Source organism: Diabrotica undecimpunctata, chromosome 1 (assembly GCF_040954645.1).
Source record: "Diabrotica undecimpunctata isolate CICGRU chromosome 1, icDiaUnde3, whole genome shotgun sequence".
Lineage (NCBI taxonomy): Eukaryota > Metazoa > Arthropoda > Insecta > Coleoptera > Chrysomelidae > Diabrotica > Diabrotica undecimpunctata.
The window spans coordinates 12,723,908-12,748,813 of NC_092803.1; the positions used below are offsets into that span (position 1 = coordinate 12,723,908).

A 24,906-nucleotide genomic window follows, 5' to 3' on the forward strand; every position below is an offset into this window, starting at 1 on the left:
TTCGTTATCACGGTTTAGTCAATAAAACTTATACTCACAAAACGTAACTTATGTATTCAAATAATGGTATAACGCCCTCAATAAGGCACTTGACTTCGGTCCAAACAACAGGTAGTTGGGACGACACGACCACAATAAATTGCAGTCTTCCTAACGTAATCCCTTAGATTGTCTGTTAGGCCGACGAAAAGAGGCAGCTACCGGGGTACTACAGGTGGTTGAGATAACATAAAGATGACTGATGATCAGGTGAACTAACGTTGCGGTGAATGCTTGAAAATTGTACACGTATGGACGGTGTATAATAGGAATCGGTATACAATCTGATTTGGTGTACAATCTGAATTGGTGTACAATCTGAATTGGTGTAAAATCTAATTGGTGTAAAATAGGAACGGCAAACAGAAGTGAGTTCAATTGGAAGACGTCGCCGATTGTCGAAGATAAGACTGCTTGCCACAGGAACCAACTTGGAAATGAACATCGGATTGTGAATTTAGAAGGGCTTAGACAAGCGAAGGTTGAAAATAGGGAGGGGATATTGGCTGAAGGATGCCACGCGAAATTGACATTAAATACCCGGGCTACTGGGGTTCATATTCATAACTTTTACCAATAGAAAGTAACTTTCTACGAAAGACAACTCTTCTGATTTTCTGAGAAGGTAGCTCGGAGATTTCACAATAGGTCCTTTTTCCTTTGTTATTAGGAAAGATTTTTATGTACCAAAACAAGATAAAAAGAAGAAGAAACATTTGGCGAAGTTATTTCTTTGTTAAAAAAAGGCGTAACGAAACGCTCGGTAGTGTCGATTATTTGAGGAAGGTATGCAGGCATGGGCGGCGTGAAAATAATTTATTAAAGGGAATAATTTAAAGAAATTATGAACATGCTTCACGATTAAGAGTATCTACGAAGCTGGTACAGCTTCTGTCCGACTTCATGAAGATAACAAAAAGTTCCGAATGGAACACGGAATTAGACAGGGTAATTCTATCTCCCCGAAATTGTTTACAGCTGTAATCGAATAGATGTTCAAGCAAAAGGTACGAGAAATTAATACAAATGGACAGAATATAAAACACCTAAAATGTACCAATGATTTTTGGTAAAGCTCTATTGATAAACACTTGTAATTGGTTTATTATGGGTGCTGATATTTTCCACTTTTCATAGCATATAGTAATACAGCTTTTACATTTGCTTAAAAATTTTTCATGTCGTTTTAGTTGGGTAGATCCTGGATTTCCATATTAAGCATATTGTTAATACATATAAAGATTTATTAATTTTTTCCTATAGACTAATTTCCTAGAGATGAATTTCTATGAACAACAGAAACAAGTATGGCGTGTCATAAGACAACAAAGAAGCGAAATGAAAGAAATAGTTGAAATAGAACACATACAAGAGGATACATGGGTAGCCTTCCTGACAGAAATGTTTAAAAAACATAACGAAGAACCTTTATACCAGAAACGCCAAATATAATAACTGAGGAAAAGACCGAAATCTCCCAAAACTATGCGAAAGAAGGAATAAACAAATTAAAAAACAGAAAGTCACCAGAAGAAGATCAAATACCAAATGAACTCTTAAAATATGGAGGTCATCAGCTTGTACAACAACTGCAACTTCTTATTAATAAAATAATCACCGCGAACAGAATACCAGATGAATGGAGGAGAGCGATCATGGTGATGTTCTTCAAAAAAGGAGATAAGAAAGACCCCAATAATTATCGAGCAATAAATCCAATAAATACAACACTCAAATTGACAACAAGAATAATAGCGACAAAAATAAACGAACGAATATCTCTGCAAGAGGAACAGCAAGGATTTCGGACAGGAAGATCATGCACGGATGCAGTTTTTGTAATAAGACAAATAAAAGAAAAGTCGCTGGAATACCACAAACAGCATATATGTGTCTGATAGATTTGAAGAAAGCGTTTGATATAGTGAGAATTCGGGACGCGATACATTTATTATATGAAAAGGGAATATCACTGGATTTAGTAAAAACCATTGAGAATATATATAAAGATAACATAGCTATAGTAAGATGTAAAGGAAAACTATCGCAACCTATCAAATATGAAACTGGCATTAGACAAGGAGATTCGCTGAGCCCAATAATATTTAATCTGATAATGGATGAAGTCATAAAGAAAGTTAAAAAAAGAAGAGGATATAGAATAGGAGAAAAGGAAATAAGGATAATATGCTACGCCGACGAGCTGAAAATGAAGATGACCTACAAAGATTAATTAAAGAATTCGAAGGTACGGCGCTCATATACAACATGGAGATCTCAACAGGGAAAACTAAAGCGATAGTGATATCAGCGGAACCGATACGATGTAAACTAGTCGTAAATAACAAAATAACAGAACAAGTGATGAAAACTGAATACTTGAGAATAAAACTGTCAAGCTACGGAAAAGTGGAAGAAGAACTACAAAAACAAGTGAACATGGCAAACAGAGCAGCAGGATGTCTCAACAACACAATCTGGAGAAACAAATACCTCACAACGGAAACGAAAACCAGGATATATAAATCAACAATAAGACCGATAATGACGTACACAGCGGAAACAAGAGCAGATACGGCGAAAACACAAAGACTCTTGGAAACAACAGAAATGAAAGTCTTACGAAAAATAACAAACCAAACTCTAAGAGACAGAGTAAGAAGTGAGGAAATTTGAGCGAGATGTGGTATAGAGGATAAACGCGTGGACCAAAAGAAGAAAAGTGGAATGAGGAAAAGATGATCAGACAACGTCAATTGAGGCTAAAAACCGAAGAAAAATAGACATTTTGCCTATTTATAAAGTAGGAAGAAGAAGAAGAAGAATTTTTTCCTATACGTTACGCTATGTACCACTGTTACAGCCAATTATGCTGCCCAGATATACAATTTCAACCACTCTCTTAATTTCCTGGTAGTTAATCACAGGCGTGTTATATACGCGAGATATATTTCTAAACCAACTTTTAAACAAATATAAAAGACAAATGCATCATAGATGAGCATTGCAGAAACATGCAGGCGAGAGATAATTCCAGAAGCACAGTTTGGATTCCGATAAGAACACTTCGATCGGAATCCGGTTTTAATGACAAAGAATACACAAGAGTCGCCTTTCTAGACGTAAGCAAAGCCTTCGATAGAGTCTGGCATAAAAGGAAAATTCACAAAATAATAGGCTATGAATACAGTGGGGCAATGACGAGACTAATCTCTTCATAAATGGGCAACCGGAGCTTCAGAGTTCGAATAGGACAAGTTCTGTTCGAACTCGGAAACTTGGAGACTGAAATACCACAGGAAGCAGTTCTGTTACTACTACTGTATACAATATATACTGCCAGGATCACCTGGAACTCTACTTAGCCTTTATGCAGCGTTAGAGTTAGACAACATCGAAGAATGGAGTATACAGTGAAAAATCGCCATAAACGTCAAAAAAACGCAAGTAGTGCTTTTCTTTACATTAACAGCCAGAGGAACAATTTACAGTGCAAAATAATCTTATCGAATGGAAAAGCAAGCTAAATATCTAGGAGTAATAATGGACAAAGGATTAACTTTCAACAACACTTAGATGCCACAATACAAAAAGCCAACATGGCATTCTATCGATGGAAGCACTAACGTCCGAAGCAACAAATACTGGAATAAAAATAAATATATACTCCAAAGAGAAAACAAAAAGGGAAACCAAAGGATAGTTCGTAGCTCAATATAAATAGTCATAACCACTGTGTAGACCCATTAATAAGATTTTTCTTTCAGCTCATCCTACAAAAAAATAAACAAAAAACATAAAAACCGGCGCAAGCCACTAAAAAAAATTACAAAAACCAAAAAACCCGGACACGTAGGACCCAAACCCTTTAGCACCCGGTCTTCGAACTGGGCGTAACCAAGAGCGAAGATTTGAGGCTCGAGCAAGCAATTTCAGATTTGCGGATAAGTCATAAGAGGATAGCAGGAATAAACCGCCTAACGCTAGCCTGCATTTGATTCGGTTAGGGAACCATGTTGGAGTTCTTTTACCTAGGACCCCCACATGAAGAGAGGTTGGCTGATAGTGTGACCCTATCGCGGGTGGCATTAGAGTACTATAGGCAGAAAAGGGATGGTCTGGAGCATTGGAGCGCGGTCCTGTTTATACTCGAATTATTACATCTCGTTTCAATGAATTGTTACACCCGAACGTCATTTTAAGATGTGAACAAGTCTCTCAGGCTGGGTTTAATTAAATTGCTTGCTTGCATAAGCATTGTAGTCTAATTTAAAGAGACGGTTCATCGGTTTCACAATAAAAACTTTCAAATGGGCTGAAACTGAATGCGGGATGTGTTATGGATAGAATTTAAGAACTATAGATCTGCACTCTAGTGATGTCATACCTAGCAGTTTACAATAATTAACTATAGAAAGTGGACAATCATTTATAAAAATTGAGGTTTAACATTATACAGATCAAGTGGCGTATAAGATAGAAACGTCATTGGTTAGGTAAAATCATGTTTATTGGTTTTCATAGATATTTAGTATAGTTAACTAAGTTAGTTAATTATAAAGTTAGTTAACAAAATCAATAATCTAACAACCTTATCAGATGAACGACAGACAAGGATTCAGATCCGTAAGATTCTGCGTAAACGCCGTATTTGTACTTAGACAAATCAAAGAAAATCGAGTACAATAAACCAGCATATCTATGTTTTATAGACCTGACAAAGGCTTTCGATTACATTCAAGTCGAAGACACACCTACTGTATAAAAGCAACTTACCAATCAATATTATACAAACCGTCGAAAATATCTACTTCCATAATCGAATACAGGCAAAGGTAGACGTAAAACTAACACAGTGTATATCAGTACAAAGCGGAGTCAGACAGGGTGACTCGTTAAGCTCACTTCTCTTTAATATAATAATGGACGAAATAATACAAGCAGTACGTAAAGGTCATGATTACAGAAGGGGAACAAAGAAATCCAAATATTATGTTATATAGATAACGCCGCATTAATCGCCGAGACAGCAGACGAGCTCCAAAGATTAACACATATCTTCAATACAACATCCAAGAAATACAATATGATAATATCCGCAGAAGAAACCAAATGTATCTTCTTCTTTAGGTACCGTCTCCTCTAAGGAGGTTGGTAATCATCACAGCTATTTTCACTTTTGAGACTGCAGCTCTGAACAAGTCGACGGAACTGCAATTATACTACTTTCTCAGATTGTTGAGACAGGAGATGCTTATTCTTCCAATACTTCGTTTTCCCTGTATTTTTTCCTGCATTATGGTTTGTAGCAACACATATTTATCTCCTCTCATAACGTGGCCGAGATATTGTAACTTTGTTCGTATTCATGATTTCCATTTCCTTTGACATCTTTCTGAGGACCTCAACATTTGTTATTCGGTTTACCCAACTTATTTTTAATATTCTTCGGTAGGTCCACGTCTTGAATGCTTCAAGTCGATCGCTTACCTCTTTCTTTAAGGTCCAGGACTCCACCCCATACAGCTTAAATGTATAACATCTAAATACCCACTACAATGTAAAATCGAAATTGATGGAAAAATAATATAGTAGACAGCAAGGTTTTGATATCTGGGAATAGATATAACCAGTTACGGAGATGTTGAAGAAGAAGTACGACAACAAAGCTTAACAGCAAGTAAAGCGGCGGGATCTCTTAATGACACAATCTGGAAGACCAAACAAATATCTATAAAGCCGCCTGGAGAAAAGCTGGAGACAAGACCTGACACATCTAAAACGAGACGACTACTAGAAACAACATACTGCGACGAATATTAGGGAAAAGTCTGTTGGATAGGGGAGAAGCGAAAACATAAGAAGAGCATGCAATATAGAAGACATAAATAGATGAGTGACAAAAAGGAAACAGGAGTGGAACGAACACATTAGTAGAATGACGAATAGCACGAGATAAGTCATCAAATGGACGAAGAAGTATTGGCAGACCAAGAAAAAGATGGTGCTATCATTTAAACAAATTAGGGGGCTAATATTGAAGAAGAAACAGGCTTTAAAGCCTACATACAAGAAGGAAGTAGAACTAAGTTAGTTAAATAGTAATATGTGACGACAAATCAAATATGCATTAGTCATTTTTAAGATGATAATTAAATTATGTGTTATCTAATCATATCTTACAATCAAATCTTATTATCAACAATTGTTTTAAGTGTACACACATATTCAGAATGCTTTATTGACTATATATATTTCGTTTATATTAGTTGTAACTTAAATTGGCAATTATTCTGATAAAAAGTATATGAAAATTTCAACCGAGAGAAGGTAAGATAAAGCAATTAATATATCAAAATTTTCTTTTACTATTTAATTCATATTATTGTATGACTCATCGCTCATTTAACTTACATTTATTGAAATTGTACACAGTTCTTATTATTAAAGCTCGGATTTATAGGCAATAAAAATTGAAGAAAGGCTATATAGGCAAAGATTTTTATTAAATAAGGCAGGAATATTAACATTTAGGCAAAATATAGGCAATAAAGGAATATAACTTATTATTTATTGTACAAAGTGAACTAACGTAATATTAACTTAAGGAAGGTATATTTACACATCATAATCATAACATTAGTAATAAATAAACTAGTAACTAAATAACTGTAAATTAATAATTAAACATTGTAACCACTTAAAATTTTATCATTAATAGAAACAGCTAAATGTTTTTCAATATTTTCGGTCTTAAAACTATGTCTTCGATCACTTAAAATTAATTTGTACATTGAAAACGAACGTTCGACATCGACAGATGTAATTGGAGCATATTTCAGAGCGGATAATAAATCTGGCATAATTTAAAATTCCTCGGAAAATGTCCCATTCAAAACTTAAGCAACATTAGATAAAAACGAAAAACCTTCATTCTTGTCGAAAATATATTTCATTTTTTTTTAAATTAATTGACCGTTACTTCCAGGTGCCGATTTAATTTTCGTCTTTAAATTATCTATTAATTTTACTGACTCACATAAATTTATCTCTTGTTTTTCTAATAAGGTAATTGTGGTAACTATTATTTTATAATTGTCATTGATATAAGCAAGTTCCTGTTTCAATTTGGGATTTTTTAATATTTTTTTTGCTTCTCGAATGGCTTCGGAAATATCATCATCAAATTCTGACATAACTAATTCTATTTCATTGCAGTGTTCAAAGTAAAAAAAATCTTCGAGCCAGGTTCCCCACCTTGTAATTACTGGTTTAAGTGGCAAAGGGACACAGGGAAGTCTTTCTTTATATATTTGCACCCTCAACGGAGCCTTTACAAAAACTTTTTTCATAAAATTTATAAAATTATTTACCAACGGAAACAGATTTCTTATTTCTTCAGCAATTCTATTTACCCCGTGGGCTACACAAGTGCAATGAATTAAATTAGGATAAAAAATCTTTAAATTAACAGCAGCTTTTAACATATATGCTGCAGCATCTGAAAGCATTAAAACTATTTTATTCACTGGTATAGCGTTGGGTAAAAAGAGGTTTGTTAAACTATCTTGTATAAATCGACTTATTGTTAAATTGTTTGTCTTTTCCAATTCTTTAACGGCAACTTAATAAGGTTTTCTCGCAAAGTTGTCGTTCAAAATTCCAATCATTAAATTAGCTATATACCTGCCGCATACATCTGTCGTTTCATCCACGATAATATACAAAAAATTGCTCTCTAACTCCCGCTTAATTTTTGAAATACATTGCACATAACATTTTTCCACAGTATGTTTTCTCAATGTACTCTCGTCCGGTAAGGATTTATTAAGATATTTTTCAAAAAAGCATTTAAAACTATAAATCAAATTTAAATGCGCCTTCCTCCTTTTTTTTTTGAACTGCTTAAACTATCCCGCAGAGATATTTGGGCTAACTTAGAGGAATTTAATTTTTCCAAATTACATTTATGAAGTGGGGTTCCACAATGCTGGTCAATAAAGTACTTTTTTCTACTTGAAATCTGAGAATTAAAAAAAAAAAAAAATTAGAATTTTAAAACCGCTTTAGAATTTAGTTATGTTGTGGGACGAGAAAAAAAGAGAAAAAATAAAACTTACTGATTTGCCGCATGGTTTACAAAATGCTCCATCTCCTTGTAGAGAAAGTTCCGAATAAGGTGCGATCCATAGCCTTAATTTAGATGTCATCTTTTCACACAAATGTCTAAAACGTTTTAAAACGTGTTCTTTGCTTTTCGGTATACGCAACGCAACAAAACTAAACTAGGATATGGCAATTTGTGACTAAACTCTGATACAGTAACCGACTGTACAACTGATAATAAACTAATAAAGCTTAGGGATTTCCAAATAGTTAACCCTCAAGTCTCGATCAGGTACATTTTCCTAGAAATCTGTTATAAACAAACCATTGATATTTTATTATTGACCCAAAATTTTATTATAGAATGGTTTAGTAATAGAATAATATCATGGGTAGTACCATGAAATTTTAAAAAAGGCACAAATAGGCGGAATTTACGAAAAAAAGGTAAACAGTGCAAAAAACAATTATAATAGTCAAAATAGGCAAAAAAGGCATTTTGCCTATAATCCGAGCATTACTTATTATTAATTTTTCTGTCCCATGAATAAATAAACTTATCGTTGTTCCTATTATACTCTAACAAGAAATTGGGGAGGGCGACTCATAAATGTAACTACTAATTGTACGATGTGCAAATCAAAAACGTTTTTACTAATAAGAAAATCAAAATAATATTATTTCACATTTCAATAGCTCCTCGTTTATTTTAATAGATAATATGCGGTGCAGTGATCCAGCTGTAACAGCAGACGCAATCCTGATGTATTTTAGCAAATTAAAATTTGGCCAGTAGAAATTACTATAATTCCTAATTATTTAGATTTATCTTCTTGTACTGGTGCACTCAATTACTGGAGATGTGCAATCACTGCATCAAAATATTCTTCATTCTGGACCACTCTTAGTTATTGTTGAACGTTCATGCCTGTCCAAGTTCTGATATTGCGAATCTTTTTACTACTCCTCTTCGGCCCTCTATCTTCCAATTATTATTTGTAGCAGGTTATATTTGTCATTTCTCATTATGTGGAATAGGTGAGATTTATTAGAGTTACCGGTGTCCTAAAACAATTAAAATGTAAAGACAATAATGTTATGTTAAATAATTTGTTTAGATAATTCATTGTCAAATAACAAATACCCCGATTTTTAGTAAAAACCATCATAATTCTACTCAAAAATAATAGTCTTTGGCTGTATTTTAGAAAGTTTAATAAATAGTTAAATAAATTGTTATTTAAATTATTTTTGTCCTTTAAACTATTAACTATTACTTAATTAATTATTATTCTATTAAATTTATACTTAAATATAATATGTAATATGATTTAAGTATATGGGCTCCCAATTCTTCCAGGCCACATATATCCCCTCATTGGAGTCCACTTTACTTTAATTCAATTAAACATTCAATCAACACTACATTGACGATATCTACCACGATGCTCCTTCATTTTTGTTACTAATTCTGCATTAGCCATATCCTTTGTATGCATTTTTCTGGTAGTATAGAACAGAAATTTTAGTCAGTGCTAGAATGTACTCGACCCACTGCTCCTGTCATCATGATAGTCCCCTGTTATCTTGATATACTAACAATGCGTCATTTTTTAGAAAACCATTGTTGCTGCCTGTATGGGCGACAATTAGATGCTGGCCTTTCTGTCGACAAATTTGCCAAGTTTTTTTTTTATGTAAAACACTTATACCACAACAACCACGCAGGGTTATTAGTGGGATGACAAACACAATAGTTTTAATACGATTATGTACATTAAATAGTATTATACAATTTTATATCTTTTAAATAACTTAATACATTTAAATTTTTATCTGTCAAGATGGATTTGAGGTCGTCTGGAATTCCATGCATTCTTCTTTGATTTTGGAAACATGGGCAATCAAGTTGTCACATCAAGTGTTTCACTGTCAATGAAGTGGAGCAGTTATTGCAAATTGGCGGTGGATCTTTAGTGATTAAAAATTTGTGTGTGACAGCAGTATGACCAATTCTTAAACGGTTTATATTTACTTGATCTCGTCTACTTGTGGGGTTATTCAGCTGTTCACCTTTGGACATATTGGGTTTAATTTGGCTACTGAATTTTCCCAGTAATTTTGCCAAATGTTATTGCAATGATCTTTAATCAGATGTTTCATGTCACAATAAGGATATTTTGTCATTTTTGTAGTATCTTCTAAGTTGATACGGCTTGTAGTTGCTAGTTGATCGGCTTTTTCATTTCCCCAGATTCCAGTATGCGATGGTACCCAAATGAAAGCTTTGTCCTTTCCCATGGAATGAAGTGTTTCTAATTCATTTTTTATTGCTTGTATAATGGGATTTGTTGTATAAATTTTGCTTTAATTTCAATAACGCATTAAGTGAATCCGTAATGATGACGCACTTTATATTGTTACTCGTTTTGAAAAAAGTTAAGGCTTTTAATATAGCTGTGGTTTCACCTGTGAGTATACTACAATTTGTAGGTAAGTGTATGCTGTAGGAGTTTTCTTCATCAGAATAGTAAGCAGCAGCATGTCCATCTTGGATTTTAGAGGCGTTGACGCGAAGTTGACTAGTTTACAATTATTTTTATAATAAAAATGTATTATTTAAGTACAGTATCAAAAAACGCTGGTAAAAAATAATAAACATCCAACTGTTAACATTCAACCTGCTATACAATTAAATCTGTTAAATACTTTATTTTTTAGACTTGTTAATTAAAAAATGGAGATCAATTCATGGATTTATCTATTGGTTACACTAGCGACACTTGTTTATTTTTACTCCAAACGAAAGTTCTCTTACTGGAAAGACAGGAATGTAGTACACGTTGAACCAGTATTCTTTTACGGTAACAGCAAACCAATAATAAAGAGAACAGCACATATAACCGAAGTTATTGGAAAACTTTACAATAAAGTTAAGACTCAAGGAAAGCGCTTTGGTGGTCATTATGCACTATTCTCTCCCCAGTTTGTACCGGTTGATTTGGATTTGATTAAATGTATATTACAGAAAGATTTTGCATATTTTACGAATCATGGAAATTATGTTAACGAGAAAAAAGATCCTCTTACCGGCCATCTCTTCAACCTTGAAGATGAGAAGTGGAGGAATCTAAGAGCAAAACTGACGCCAACTTTTACATCTGGTAAGATTTTATTTTCTAATATGTATCTGTATCTTAACATAATATCTTTATCATTGGAAAAGCACATAGAAAAATTGATTTTTTTTTTATTTTTGGTGTTTACTATTTTTAAAATTTTGTTATTTATGTTTTTAAATCTTTTTCTCTTCGTCTGTCTTATCTTTTCCCCAAGTTCTCTGGCTTTATTAATGCTGTAGAACTTTTTCACTTCATTGGGTGTTTTCAACTTTTTGGAAGCAGGGTCTTTCCTTACTGTTGGCTTCCCTCCAGTCACTTACCGTATCTTTTACCTCAAGCTCTTCCAGCACTCTACTTTTAAAAAATCCTGCCAAATCCTTATCCTTTAACTTCCTCCACTTTACTTTCTGGTGTTCTACTTGCTTTCCTGGCCGCCTTACCTCTATCTCCGTATCCAGTATCACCGATGGGTATTGACTAGCTACACACTCACCCTTTATCACTTTGGATTTCGTAACTTTTTCTACACAGCTCAAAATCTATTGACTTTTCCATACCCTGCTACTATAGGTAACATACTGGTCTTGAGTCTTCATAAAGAACGTATTAATGACAGCCAAATCCCACGTTACTGCAAAGTTAATCACACTATTTCCTTTATCGTTTCTTATTCCAATACCCAAAACTTCATGAACTCTTTCTATTCCCGCTCTCTCTCTCTCTCTATCTCTCTCTCTCTCTTCCCCCCCCCCCTCACTCTCTAATAATATGTTTCATCCAAATCACCTCCAATAAAACACTTTTCGTCTACAGGAATATGGAATATCTTACAATGAAGGGCACTCAAAAATTCTTACTTTTTCTGTTCTTCGCACTCTACCTGTGGAGCCCAGGCATATATGATGTTCACGTTAGTATTGCCTGTATTCAGTTGAATACTTATTATTTTATCACTCCTTCTGATTACACTTACAAGATGTTTTTTCCACCCGTTGTTCATACCTACTCCATTTCGGCCGTGACTGTTCAAACTACTATATTATATTAGCTTGCATCCCCATGATCTGTCGACTAATTAACTTTCCAACGAGTTTCCTGCAAACAAAGTACACTCATTCCTTCTTCTTTGCATAAAATTGGCGAGCTCTCTTCTTTTACCTGTCATAGTTCCGACGTTAGAGTTGCAATTCTCAGGACTAGCTCTTATAGCCTTTTCCGTCTTTTAAGGGATAGCCCTAGGTCAATTTTCGCAGGGTCAGGCGAGGCCGCAACTGCGTGTCGCTTATGGGGAACGCCCTAGCCTCTAAATTGCTTTCTATATTTCTTCCTTCCATGGTTTTAGCAAGGTTTTTACTGTCGGATGCCCTTTAAGACGCAAACTTTCCTTTATCCGGGCTTGGGACCGGCACTGATAATTACCGGAGTTTTTCTATGTTTTCAAATATTGTTCAATAAAAATAAAAAAAAATATTGTTTACTAGAATGTTTTTTTTTTCTGCAAGACTTTTTTAAACAGATCGTACTGCAGTTCATTAGCTTATTGTACATCTTTAATTTATTCGGGATACTTATTCCAGAATTACTGTATCCTGTTCCAACTTGTACAGGTCTAAAAGATAGTTATGGTACGTTTTTAGAGTCAGTGTGTTGTCTTCAAAAACTGTTTGTCGCCTCGGATGCAGTACCTTTACCCTAAATTCAAACAAAATATAATTGACTGTTTCAAGTTCTCTACTACAGAACCTACAGCTTAAGTCACCACGAAATGACCTCATTTTATGCAGCTGTGCCTTAACTGACGTATGTTATACTGTTATAATTTTCAACTTTTTCTTGATTGCTATCTGCAGTACTTTCGTTATGTTGGTGCCTAGAAAAATTTTGCTGTCCTTCATCCTCGTTATCATTATAAGTAGTTTTGAGATCACTGCTGAACATAGGCCCCCCGAAAATAATTTAGTTCCATCCGTTCTTGCACACCTTAAACCCAGTTGTGCTGAGTGAGCATGATTTTGTCCTATCATATTGTTAGAGGAGGTTCTGGATTGCGATAAACATCGTGTCTAGGTCTCCTCTACAATTTTGTTTTTTGTTTTTTGAAAAAATTGTTTTTGGCATAGTCACCTTAAGATTGATTACCTAACATCATGTGTTAAGTCACATTTAACTATTTAAAAAAGTTTTTACATATGAGAATAGTCCCATCGCCTCATTCCAGACAGCATGTAATACCTTCTTGTTGTTTGGATGAGTTTAATATGTAAATTGCTGAACTGTTTCACATTTTATGTAGTTGTGTCACATTCTTCGACTGTAAACACTGGAGTGATTTCATTACGTCTTTAAGACCCATTGCCCCAATTTAATAACGTTCTTTTTTTGACCAAGTTTCTTATGTACTTCTTCTTCTTTGTCAGCCATTTTCCATCCACTCCTGAATGTAGGTCTCTCCCAATTGCTTCCATCTTTCTCTATCTTGCGCCAATCTAATCCACTGTTTGCCTGCCACTGTTCTTATGTCATCTACCCATCTTTTTTGAGGTCTTCCCATGCTTCTTGTTGTCGTCCTTGGTCTCCATTCTAGAATTTTCCGTGTCCACCTGTTGTCATTATATCGGGCTACGTGACCTGCCCAGCGCCATTTCATTTTTGCAATATCTTCCACAATATCCCTAATCTTTGTTCTACGTCTTATCTCGGTGTTTCTAATCTTGTCTCTTAGTGATATTCCAAGCATGATTCGTTCCATTCCAAAGTTTCAAAAGTCACGTACATTTTCACCTCTTCTTCTTGACCGCCTTATCCATATCTGATCTCTTCAGTCCGTTATCCTACGCAAGGATATTATATGACGTCATGAGGTTTGATTTAATGTGATTGTTGTTGACAACTCTATTTTGAGATTTGTGAGATATTTTCGGGAAGAAGAGTTCTGTGGATTTTTTAATTTGAACGTACCGCCATGAAGGAGATCTGTCTCCTGATCTTCGACTCTACCTTCGACGATCACTATTTCAATTTTCTCTTTCCTTCCTTTCCTTTTTGTTTATTTTTGTAGTGAGTCTGGTAGTAATTTTTTTAAGCCTACCCAAAAAAGTTTTTATTTAAAATTAGTTTCTCTGGTCAAAAACATTTTATCTTTTTTACATATAACTTAAACTTTAGGGAAAATGAAGATGATGTTTCAAACTATGGTTAGCTCATCAGAAGGTCTTCAGGAAATGCTAAAGAATGTTTCATCGAGCACAGAACCCGTGGACATAAAAGACGTTTTAGGCTGCTTCACCACTGACGTCATCGGATCAGTGGCATTCGGTCTAGATATAAACAGCATGAAGAACCCAGACACTAAATTTAGAGAATACGGTAAAAGGATTTTTGAAGGTACTTTATTAGGCAGGATTAAGTTTATCATTCTTGCTATAATACCGGAATGGTTATTTAAAAAAACGGGTATAAAACTGATTTCTGGAGATATTGAAAGCTTTTTTATTAATTTGGTGAAAAAAACAGTAGCGTACAGAGAAGAAAACAATGTTTACAGAAAAGACTTTATGCATCTACTTATCCAGTTGAAGAATATGGGTAAAATTTCTGAAGATAATGAAGACCAGGTAATGCAGAAGAACAATAATAACGTCCATGGTTTATCTATAAACGAGATGGCAGCACAGTCGTTCGTTTTTTTCCTTGCTGGGTTCGAGACATCAGCCACAACGATGTCTTTTGCTCTTTTAGAGTTAGCTCAGAACGAAGAACTTCAAAATAAAGTAAGAGATGAAATCAACAGGGTTCTTGCGAAACATGATAATAAGGTGACTTATGAATCAATCATGGATATGGAGTATTTGGAGAAAGTCGTATTAGGTAAGAGATTTTATATTTTTAATTTGAAAATTAGTTGGAACTAAGACTATAGGTACATAAAAATAAAATATTTAATTTATGTACATTTCAGACTTTACAATTATAACAGTTACAAAATTGTTCCTTGTGTCTCTACTTGTTTTCGCTATTTTTTGTGATGGATCCGTGATTACTTCGTTTTTTTTTTATTCTTGTTTCCCAGTTGAAAAGATGAATATAAATCACTGTCAGTTTTGATTCAATGAAAAGAGGATGAAAAGTATAAACTTTATTAAATGCTGGTTGAATGAGGATGGTAACTTTGATGAAGACATAATGAGCAGAAATGAAATAATGCGGCCTTTACGATGTAGACATCAGTCCTATGCAACAAAACTCTCTCTACATATAATTTGTGATAGGGTTCTGAGATGCTATGTGTGATTTATTCTATTATTACACGACTGCGAGATATGGACATTAAAAATCATATTTCTGATCTAATTGAAAGCATTCGAATTATTGTGCTATCGCAAGATACTACAGATACTGTGGATCTCACACACCTCCAATGAAGATGTTCTTAAAATTATGAATAGAAACGAACTGCTCTTAAAGATCATAAAGTGACGTTATAATACAAAGAAAATTTGAAGGAAAAAGATTGCTAGGCAGGAAGAAACCTTCATTGTTGCGTAATATCAGGTAGTTGTGTGGTGTTACGGTGAAAAAATTATTTTGCCCAGCACAGAATAAAGAAAAAATTTTGGGAAACTGTAAATAGATACAATGGTGGGCAACGTCTAAATAAGGACGCTGCAGGCACCTCAAAAAGACGAAGAAATATTTTTTTTTCGATAATACAAAAAATATAATAATATATAAAACCAACACACCTCAACAGATATCTATATTACAAATCAAATCACAATACCAATATAAAAAAGAGAATCATTAAATTCTTATACGATAGAGCCAAAATTACTTGTTCTAATGAAATTTCTTTCTTAGAGGAGAAACATTTGTTAACATCTGTTTTGTTAAAAAATGATTATCCATTGTCGTTTGTAAATAAGCAATTTTCAAGGATAAACCAAATGGAACAGAACAACTTAGAACGGGACTCTACAATATTCAGAAGGAATAATACGAGAAAAATATCAGTACACTATACGAGTATAAAAGAATTATCAGAGAAACAATAAGATAGGAAATAAATTCAACAGTTGAACAAACATTCGAAACAACAAAGACATTAAGATCTATTTTATTTAAAACTAAACCTAACAATGAACAAGAAAGAATAAATAATTGTATCATGAGGTTGTTTTACATGCTATGATTTTTTCTGGCGGGTATTTTTAAGTTAAAATTAATTTCAGGTAATCGAATAAAGTGATCTAGTTAATCGAGTTATTATTTCTTTATAAAAGTAATATTATTTTATAACACTAAATCATATTAATATCTTCTAGAATCTCTCAGAAAACATCCACCTGTAGGAGTATTACCACGTATTTGTACCAAAAACTACCAAGTCCCAGACAGTGATGTTGTGATTACTGCTGGCACAAGATTATTTATTCCAGTCTTATCGATTCACAGGGATCCGGATTACTATCCAGATCCCGAAAAGTTCGATCCAGAGAGGTTCAACGAAGAAAATAAAGCCAAAAGACATCCATTTTCTTATTTACCATTTGGTGAAGGACCGAGAACATGTATAGGTATGTATAATGTTAAATACATAGTGAAGGGAAAATTATGGAATAACTTTATTTTTTCGGGAATGGGCAATTTTGGAGACAAATCTCGAAACAGGTCGACTTTTATTTTTTGATTGTGATTTTTGATAAAATATATCTAAAATATACTATATATTATATCCTATATTATATACTATACGTAGGCGGCCTGATAAGTACTTAGCCTCACCGCCCGATGGCGCCACTATCTCAAGAGATATCGAAGAGTCGTCTACGAGAATGTAATACATTCTCGTAGACGACTAATGTTAAAATTTCAGCCGAATCGGACTCGTAGTTTTATTTCGACCGCGTATGAAAGCGGGCCTATCCGCGGATTTAAAAAAATGGAAAAAAAGCAATATCAAAAACAAAAGGTGAGTGATTCGACAGTGACTCTTCTCCTTCGATGGCAACCATTAAAAATTGGTTTAACGAGTTTCAACGTAGTCGCACATCGGTTTTTGATAAGCCACGCTCAGATGGCCCGAAATCGGCTACCACGGAGGATAACGTGACAAAAATCCACGATCTCCTATTGACAGACCGCCGCCTGTAGGTACACGAGATAGCTGAGACAGTAGGCATCTCAAAAAACCGAGTATATCATATCCGCGTAAAATTTTGGGCCCGACGAAGAAGTTTCTACGTCATTTCGCACCCAATGACAAAATATGAATCCATTGGTACACACCAGCGACCAAGAAACAATCAAAATAGTGGTAACACCAGCAACGTCCTACGAATGAGGCACGGACTATCCTACTGGCCGAAAAGGTAATTGACACAATTTTCTGTGATTCGCAAGGGGTGATCTACGTCGACTACCTAACGATCACAGGGCTTTACTAAGTCGAATTATTGGGCTGACTCGACGTAAAATTGCAGAAAAAACTACCACATTTAGCAAAGAAAAGGTGCTCTTCCACCATGACTACGGACCGACTCATACCTTCGCCGTCTCCATGGTAAAATTGGTCGAATTGGGCTACGAACTGTTGCCCCATCCACCATATTCTCTAGATTTGGCCCCGTGTGACTTTTTTTTGTTGCCATGGAAGCCTACTTGGCAGACCTCAAGAAAACGTATTTTTCAGACAGGTTAAAGAAGTTGGAGCGTCCCTGATTCAAGTGTATGGAGCTAAAAGTATTCTATGTTTAGAAATAAATTGCCACTTTTCCATCTTTTTTAGGGCTAAGTACTTATCAGACCGCCCTAGTAGACTATATCATACCATAATCTGGGCGCGATGACGTAATCCATGATTTTTTTAAATAAGAATGAGGGTCATGTGCTAGCTCATTTGAAAGGTTATTTATTTCTATTTTCAGCAATATTAACATTAACATAATTACTTATACAGGGTGGTTAAAACAATAGTTATTTTTGAATTATGTATGTTCTTCTTCTTCTTTCTTCTTGTATGTAGGCTTTAAAGCCTGTTTCTTCTTCAATATTAGCCTCCTAAATTGTTTAAATTATCGCACCATCTTTTTCTTGGTCTGCCAATACTTCTTCGTCCATTTGGTGACTTATCTCGTGATATTCGTACTATCCTATCTTCTGCCATTCTACTAATGTGTTCGTTTCACCCCTGTTTCCATTTTGTCACCCATCTATTTATGTCTTTTATATTGCATGCTCTTCTTATGATTTTGCTTCTCTCCCTATCCAACAGACTTTTTCCTGATATTTGACGGAGTATTTTCATCTCCGTTGTTTCTAGTGATCGTCTCGTTTTAGATATGTCAAGTCTTGTCTCTGCCGTGTATGTTAATGTAAGTCTAGTTGCTGCTTTATAGATTCTTGTTTTTGTGTCTTGTCTTAGGTCTTTGTTCTGTAATGTATCAGCCACATACCCAAGGGAAACAACCCCACCCCCCAAACGCAATCGTTAATCAGTTAGCCCGGTATGTAACAAGTCAACATAGCAAGAAAATAAAAGAAACAAAATAAGGGGTAGTTAGCCTAGAAAAGAATAATTATAATTAATTAAATAATCAATATATACTCCAAATTAAATAAAGAATAAAAAATTCGACACAGTTTAACGTATACATTTCAAATTAAACAAAGAATGACAATTCGACCTAGTTTAACACAAGCTCCGAATGTTTAAAAATTACGACACCTTAGACCTTCTTGGAAAATAATACAACAAAGCATCGCATGATCCATTTTAACACGTGGAGCAGATGGTACTATCAGCAGCAAAAACTCTAGGGGAAAGCGGCAAGACGGGACGACGCTTGACTTCGGACTGTGGCGGGTAATTGAGGGTACGCGTTCGCGGTACATAAAAACGAAGAAAATTGGTCAACGGGGCAGTGAGTGCTAGGCGGCCTAGGGGTGTGTTAATCGGTCAGCCGTCCCGGTGTGATCAGCTCAGTTAGCGTGGCATCATATCCGACGGGAAGGTAGAGAGTATAAGTACCGAAAATTCGTCTCTCTTAGAATCGTGATAGCGTACAGTGCTCACAGAGTTCATTCAGACTGTTCCTGAGTTCCAGTTTGGACTACAAGGCCGTATCCTTTAGCTAGGGCCTAAATACGCTAAGGTAACTGAACATAAATACTAACCAATAAGAAAATACAAATAATAGTAGATTGTCCGCCTTTTATACTCTTTAGTAAAGTCTCTTCTTGTCTCCCTTCGCAAAAATCTGATAAAACACTAATTAGCTATCTCGTATATCGTGTTGTATTAGTTGTAGATTTACGATTTATTAATATATAGTAAGTTTGAAAAGTGGCTTTTGTTCTTTCCCGGCCCGTTTCAAGTAGAGACTAGACACTTTTCGCTTTGTACATCTCTCCGGCTTCTAACGTAAGCCAGTAACCTCTAACTCTTTACAGGGCCTGCATCTGAACGTCCTTCATCCCCTTATCCCAATTTTCCTTACCCTATAGTAAAGCTGCGAGGGCGGAATCACGTCAGTTCGGACTAGTTGGACCAGTAAGCCTTGCCTCCGCTCGCAGAGTCAAGTATTACTTAACTTTATAGACGAGGATGTTAAAATATTAACAGTGTTTATTACAGTTCTTTTAAATTGTGTCATTAAGAGACCCTGCCGCTTTACTTGCTTTTAAGCTTTGTTGTACTTCTTCTTCAACATCTCCGTAAATAGTTTGTTTTTGCCTTAAATTAAATGTTTAAATTGCCTCCTACCTGTCTCTTATCAGTAATTGGACCAAGGACGACAATCTTCTAGAAGTTTATGGATCATTTCTGGAGTTATGTTACGAATTTCCAATATATTAATTATGTTTTTTAAATCTTGTAAATTTTGTGGATGATCGATATAAATTTTTGATTTTAAATAACCCCATAGGAAAAAATCAAGTGATGTAAGATCTGGAGATCTTGGGGGAGGATCCGATATCTGAAGTTTTTGCCGATTTACTGTTCCATATAAAATTTGGCGAATGGAGCGTGGATTTTGGTTACATAAATCTTGCATTATTTCGCAAAACTGCTTTCGGCAATCTGGATTATTTTTGCATTATTAACATAATAGTTATTTATGTCATACCAGTTTATAATTGTGTTTTTATTGCTTAGTTACCAACTACGTAATAGTGTACTTCAAGCCCGCTCGGGTATAAAGTTTGCTTTATGGCTCGCACAGTTTCACTATCGTATGTTCTACATGGTTTTCTGTCATCCAGTGCTGTAATTTTTCATATTCCATAATAGTTATTTATGCACAAAGGTATTAAATAGATGTTTATGCCCAGAGGGCGACGATGTTACAAACCCGAGGGCCTCTGGCCGGAGGGTTTGTAAGTCGCCCGAGGGCATATACGTCTATTAATACCCGCGGTGCATACAAACTTTTATATCATACTAGTTCGTTATTGCATCTACAAACAAATATGTTGTAAAAAATCCGAAAATTCGATTTCATTTTGACAATATATTTACTAGTAGACATTATATCGTTCGTGTTATGTTGCTACGCTACGGAAATCCTATCAAACGTGTCAAACTAAAACCGTGAAAATACAAGATATTTTTAAAATCCCTAACCAAAATTTAAAAAAAGCGGGAAAAGCAACGCAAAAGTTACTAACACATAAGTCGGACAAGGAATATGAAAAATTACAGCACTGGATGACAGAAAACCATAAAGCCATAAGTGCGGGCCATAAAGTACACTATTACGTAGTTGGTAACTAAGCAATAAAAACACAATAATAAACTAGTATGACATAAAATTATAAATCGACCTGTGTCGGGATTTGTCCCCAAAATTTTCCATTTTCGAAAAAATTATTTATGTTTTTTGGATTACTTTCCTATGAATTTTTATTTATTATTTTAGTGCTAGACGAAATGCTTAGAATGAAATGCGTTTTACTTTCCTGCTCTGATGTTGCGATACCTTCACATTATGGTTTGTTATGTGTACCCATTCGTCAAGCCATCTTTTTAGACGAAGTTATCTGCTCTCTTCTCTTTGATAATGTGCGAAACCCTCTATAATCCGAACTGTGTGTGTTTTTATTGCTTCTGTTTATGTTCTATGGTTCTTGTAAGACGTTGAAACTACTTTACAAACTTTTTGTTTATAAAACTGTTTTATTACCGCATATTACGCCTATTCGCTAGTTATTCTGACAGTCTGTGACAGGGCGAATAATTATATAAAAGAAAGGTGACATAGGTAGAAGGGACAGAATCAGAGTTACATGCATGCCAACAGAAGCAACGGACAGTAAGACGTTTCTTCTCAATTCGAAGGGAAAGAACAATGGTAGACGATCCAAACGACTAGTTATATAAAAATAGTAATTTTGACGGATAAAAGTTTCAACTCTGAGAGAATCTTTTTTTAGGCTTTAGTTCTCGCTGAGATATTGATATCTTCTGGTGCATAATATTCTTGTTCCTCTTCTTTAAGTGCCATCTTTGTTAGGGTGAGTTTGCTCATTTTGTGTATATTATAGTGGCTTTTTTTGGTAAATTTTTTTTTATCCATTTATGTTGTCATATTTTCATGTTAGGGTTAACCGAATGGTAATTGTCTGATTATGATTATATGATCCTTTAACTTGACCATCAATTTTAGTAACATCAGTCAGATACTGATACTAGTTCCAAGTGGGTAAGAATGCAACTCTGTCGTAAAGGCACCTTCTTTTATTTGAGTTAAAGATTGTGTTTGCCCGTTGTTTGTCAGTATTACTTTGGTTGAAATGACTAAGTTTACAGATCTTCTTCTTCTTCTTCATGTGCCTTGTCCGTTCCGAACGTTGGCAATCAACATGGCTATTCTGACTTTGTTTGCGGCAGATCTGAATAGTTCAGCAGATGACAATCCGAACCATTGCCGCAAGTTTTGGAGCCACGAGTGTCTTCTCCTCCCTGGGCCCCTTCTGCTGTCTATTTTCCCTTGGACGATCAGTTGTAGTACTCTATATTTATTGTGTCTCATAACGTGACCCAAGTATTCCAACTTTCTTTTCTTTATACTTATTCCTACCTCTCTCTCTTTACCTATCCGGCGTAGTACCTCTTCGTTGGTCACGTGCTCAGTCCAGGATATACGTAATATACGTCGGTAAGCCCACATTTCGAAGGCCTCTACTTTTTTCATCAATGTTGCGGTCATTGTCCACGCCTCCATTCCATATAACAAAACCGGGAATACATAACATTTTAGAAGTCGAATTTTGAGAGGTAGGGTGAGGCTTTTAGAGGTGAAAATTTGCTTCATGTTAGTGAACGATGCTCTTGCCTTTTCTACTCTTATACGTATTTCCTTCGCTTGATCCCAATTTGAGTTAACTGTTGTTCCCAAGTAGATGTACGAATCCACGTGTTCAATTCTTTCATCGTCTAATATCAGTTGCTGTGGTGGTTGTTGGGTTTTACTTACTAACATCCATTTGGCTTTTGTGATATTTAGTCTGAGTCCGTATTGTGCACTTGTTTTTTGTATCTTACTCATTAGGCAACTCAGTTCCTCCATGCTACTTGCTAGAATCACAGTGTCATCAGCATACCTTATGTTATTAATTATTTCTCCATTTATCTTTATGCCTTCTGTGCTTTCCTCCAGTGCTGTCTTAAATACTTCTTCTGAGTATATATTAAAGAGAATAGGAGACAAGATACAGCCCTGTCGTACCCCTTTCTTGATCTCAATTTTATTGGTAGATGTAGATCCTACTTTCACTTTAGCTGTTTGGCCCCAATAGAGACTCGCTATTGTTCGAATGTCTCTGTAGTCGACTCCGATCTTATGGAGAACTTCAATTATCTTTTCGTGCTTTACGTTATCGAATGCTTTTGCGTAGTCTATAAAGCATATGTACACGTCTTTGTTCATATCTCTGCAGCGCTGGATAAGTACCTGTAGACTAAAAAGTGCTTCTCTTGTCCCAAGAGAATTCCGAAACCCAAACTGCGAATCTCCAATATTATTTACAGATACTAAACTTTAAATATTTACCAAGTTCTTTTAACATGTTTCTAAATTTATTTTAGGTTTGAGATTTGGAAAACTACAAAGTAAAGTGGGCTTATGCTGCATTCTAAGAAGTTACAAGGTTACCTTGAATCAAAAAACACAATTGCCAATAAAATATGACAGCAACTTTATCTCAGCTGTAAAGGACGGCATTTGGCTAAACTTAGAACCCGTTACATAGGACGAAATATTTTACCAAAAGACTTTTTATTTTCGACTCATTGTAACCTGCTGCATTTCAAATACAAGCATTTATTTTATTTGTTATGATCATTCCAACAAATAATATTTAATTTATTACTCTGCTGTTTGTTCTATTTAATAATTTTTTTGTTTATGTATCTACTATTTGCTGTATCAAAGTACCTACATACTGATATAATTTTTTGGCACCTATTTGGCACAATTTGAAATATTTTCAAGTACATTGTTTGTAGAAGATAAGAAAGAAGATAAAATAAATGTATGAACTATTTTTTTACTTATTAAACAATGGTTTTGTTCAAAGTACGTTTATTGTACCTATAACTTGGTTTAATTGAAGGTTTTTTAAGTTTTAAAGTGGTATTGCCCACACATCAAATGTTATTATTCTCTCCCTAGATTGTTACTGTCCAGTCCAGTAAAACGGTATATAAGTAAGCAGGCTTGCAATAAAAAATGGGTCACTCATGAAGTTAAGCAGTCTAGTGTTCGCTTAAAAAATGCGTACTGGCTGATTAAAAAACTATACTTCGTTTCAGATGTCCGTGCAGTAAAGGAATGAGCAATTTCCGTTTGAAAACCAGTATTTAATAGGCTACGTAGTAATAAGGGTTTTAAAGAGTCTCCTAGACAATAGTTAATGAGCTTATAATGGTTTTATTAACAAGTGTAAAACGTACATGGGCGTGCAAATGGGTTTCACAGCATTTGTAAAAGTTACATATGAAGAAGCAGTATCTATCCATCCAATGGCACTACAGCCCAAATCGGGCATTGGCCTCCTTCAACAGGCTTCTCCAATCAATTTTTAAAAAAAACAAAATTTGTTTAATTTACTAATGTTTGTATTTTGAGAACGATTTCCGAAGTGGAAATTCAAATGTCAATAAACGTACTTTAACCTTTAATTGTGACTTATCCCATTTGCCTAAATAGTAATTAATTTTAAATATGGACAAAACAAAAGTAATATATTTTAATAACTCAATTGCTGTAAGTCCTGTACCTACTACACTTAAATTTTAAAAATGTACTATTAGTATTAGTTCTCAAATAACAAAAACATTTTAGGTGTCCATCTCGACTTAAAATTAAAATGAGTAATTTACATTAACATGCTCAGTTGCTCAGTAAGTCACTCTCTAAGTCGTACTATGTATTTTCTCGTTTTAGAAAAAAAAATATGATGCCCCTCTTTGCGCTGTTCAATGTATACTATAACCTTGTTTATAGTAGACTTTGTTACAAAATTGTCTTGTAGGGGGTTCAGTCAATAGCGACAGAATATATAATATCAAAATATATAAAGTGTTTGGAATAAAACCTATTTAGAGCTTTTTAAAGCACATTTCCCATGTATTTACATT

General features: G+C 34.7%; 1 protein-coding gene across 1 annotated transcript in view; it reads left to right on the forward strand.

The window, feature by feature from the left end:
* Positions 1 to 6,236: 6,236 nt before the first annotated feature.
* Positions 6,237 to 24,906, forward strand: part of LOC140444928 (uncharacterized) — a 31,459-nt gene continuing 12,789 nt past the window's right edge. The window contains exons 1-5 of the mRNA XM_072537042.1: positions 6,237 to 6,369; positions 10,867 to 11,309; positions 14,433 to 15,134; positions 16,589 to 16,840; positions 23,353 to 23,513. Coding sequence (XP_072393143.1) covers positions 10,883 to 11,309; positions 14,433 to 15,134; positions 16,589 to 16,840; positions 23,353 to 23,513 — 1,542 coding nt within the window. The 5' untranslated portion in view covers positions 6,237 to 6,369; positions 10,867 to 10,882. The remainder of the gene's footprint in view (positions 6,370 to 10,866; positions 11,310 to 14,432; positions 15,135 to 16,588; positions 16,841 to 23,352; positions 23,514 to 24,906) is intronic.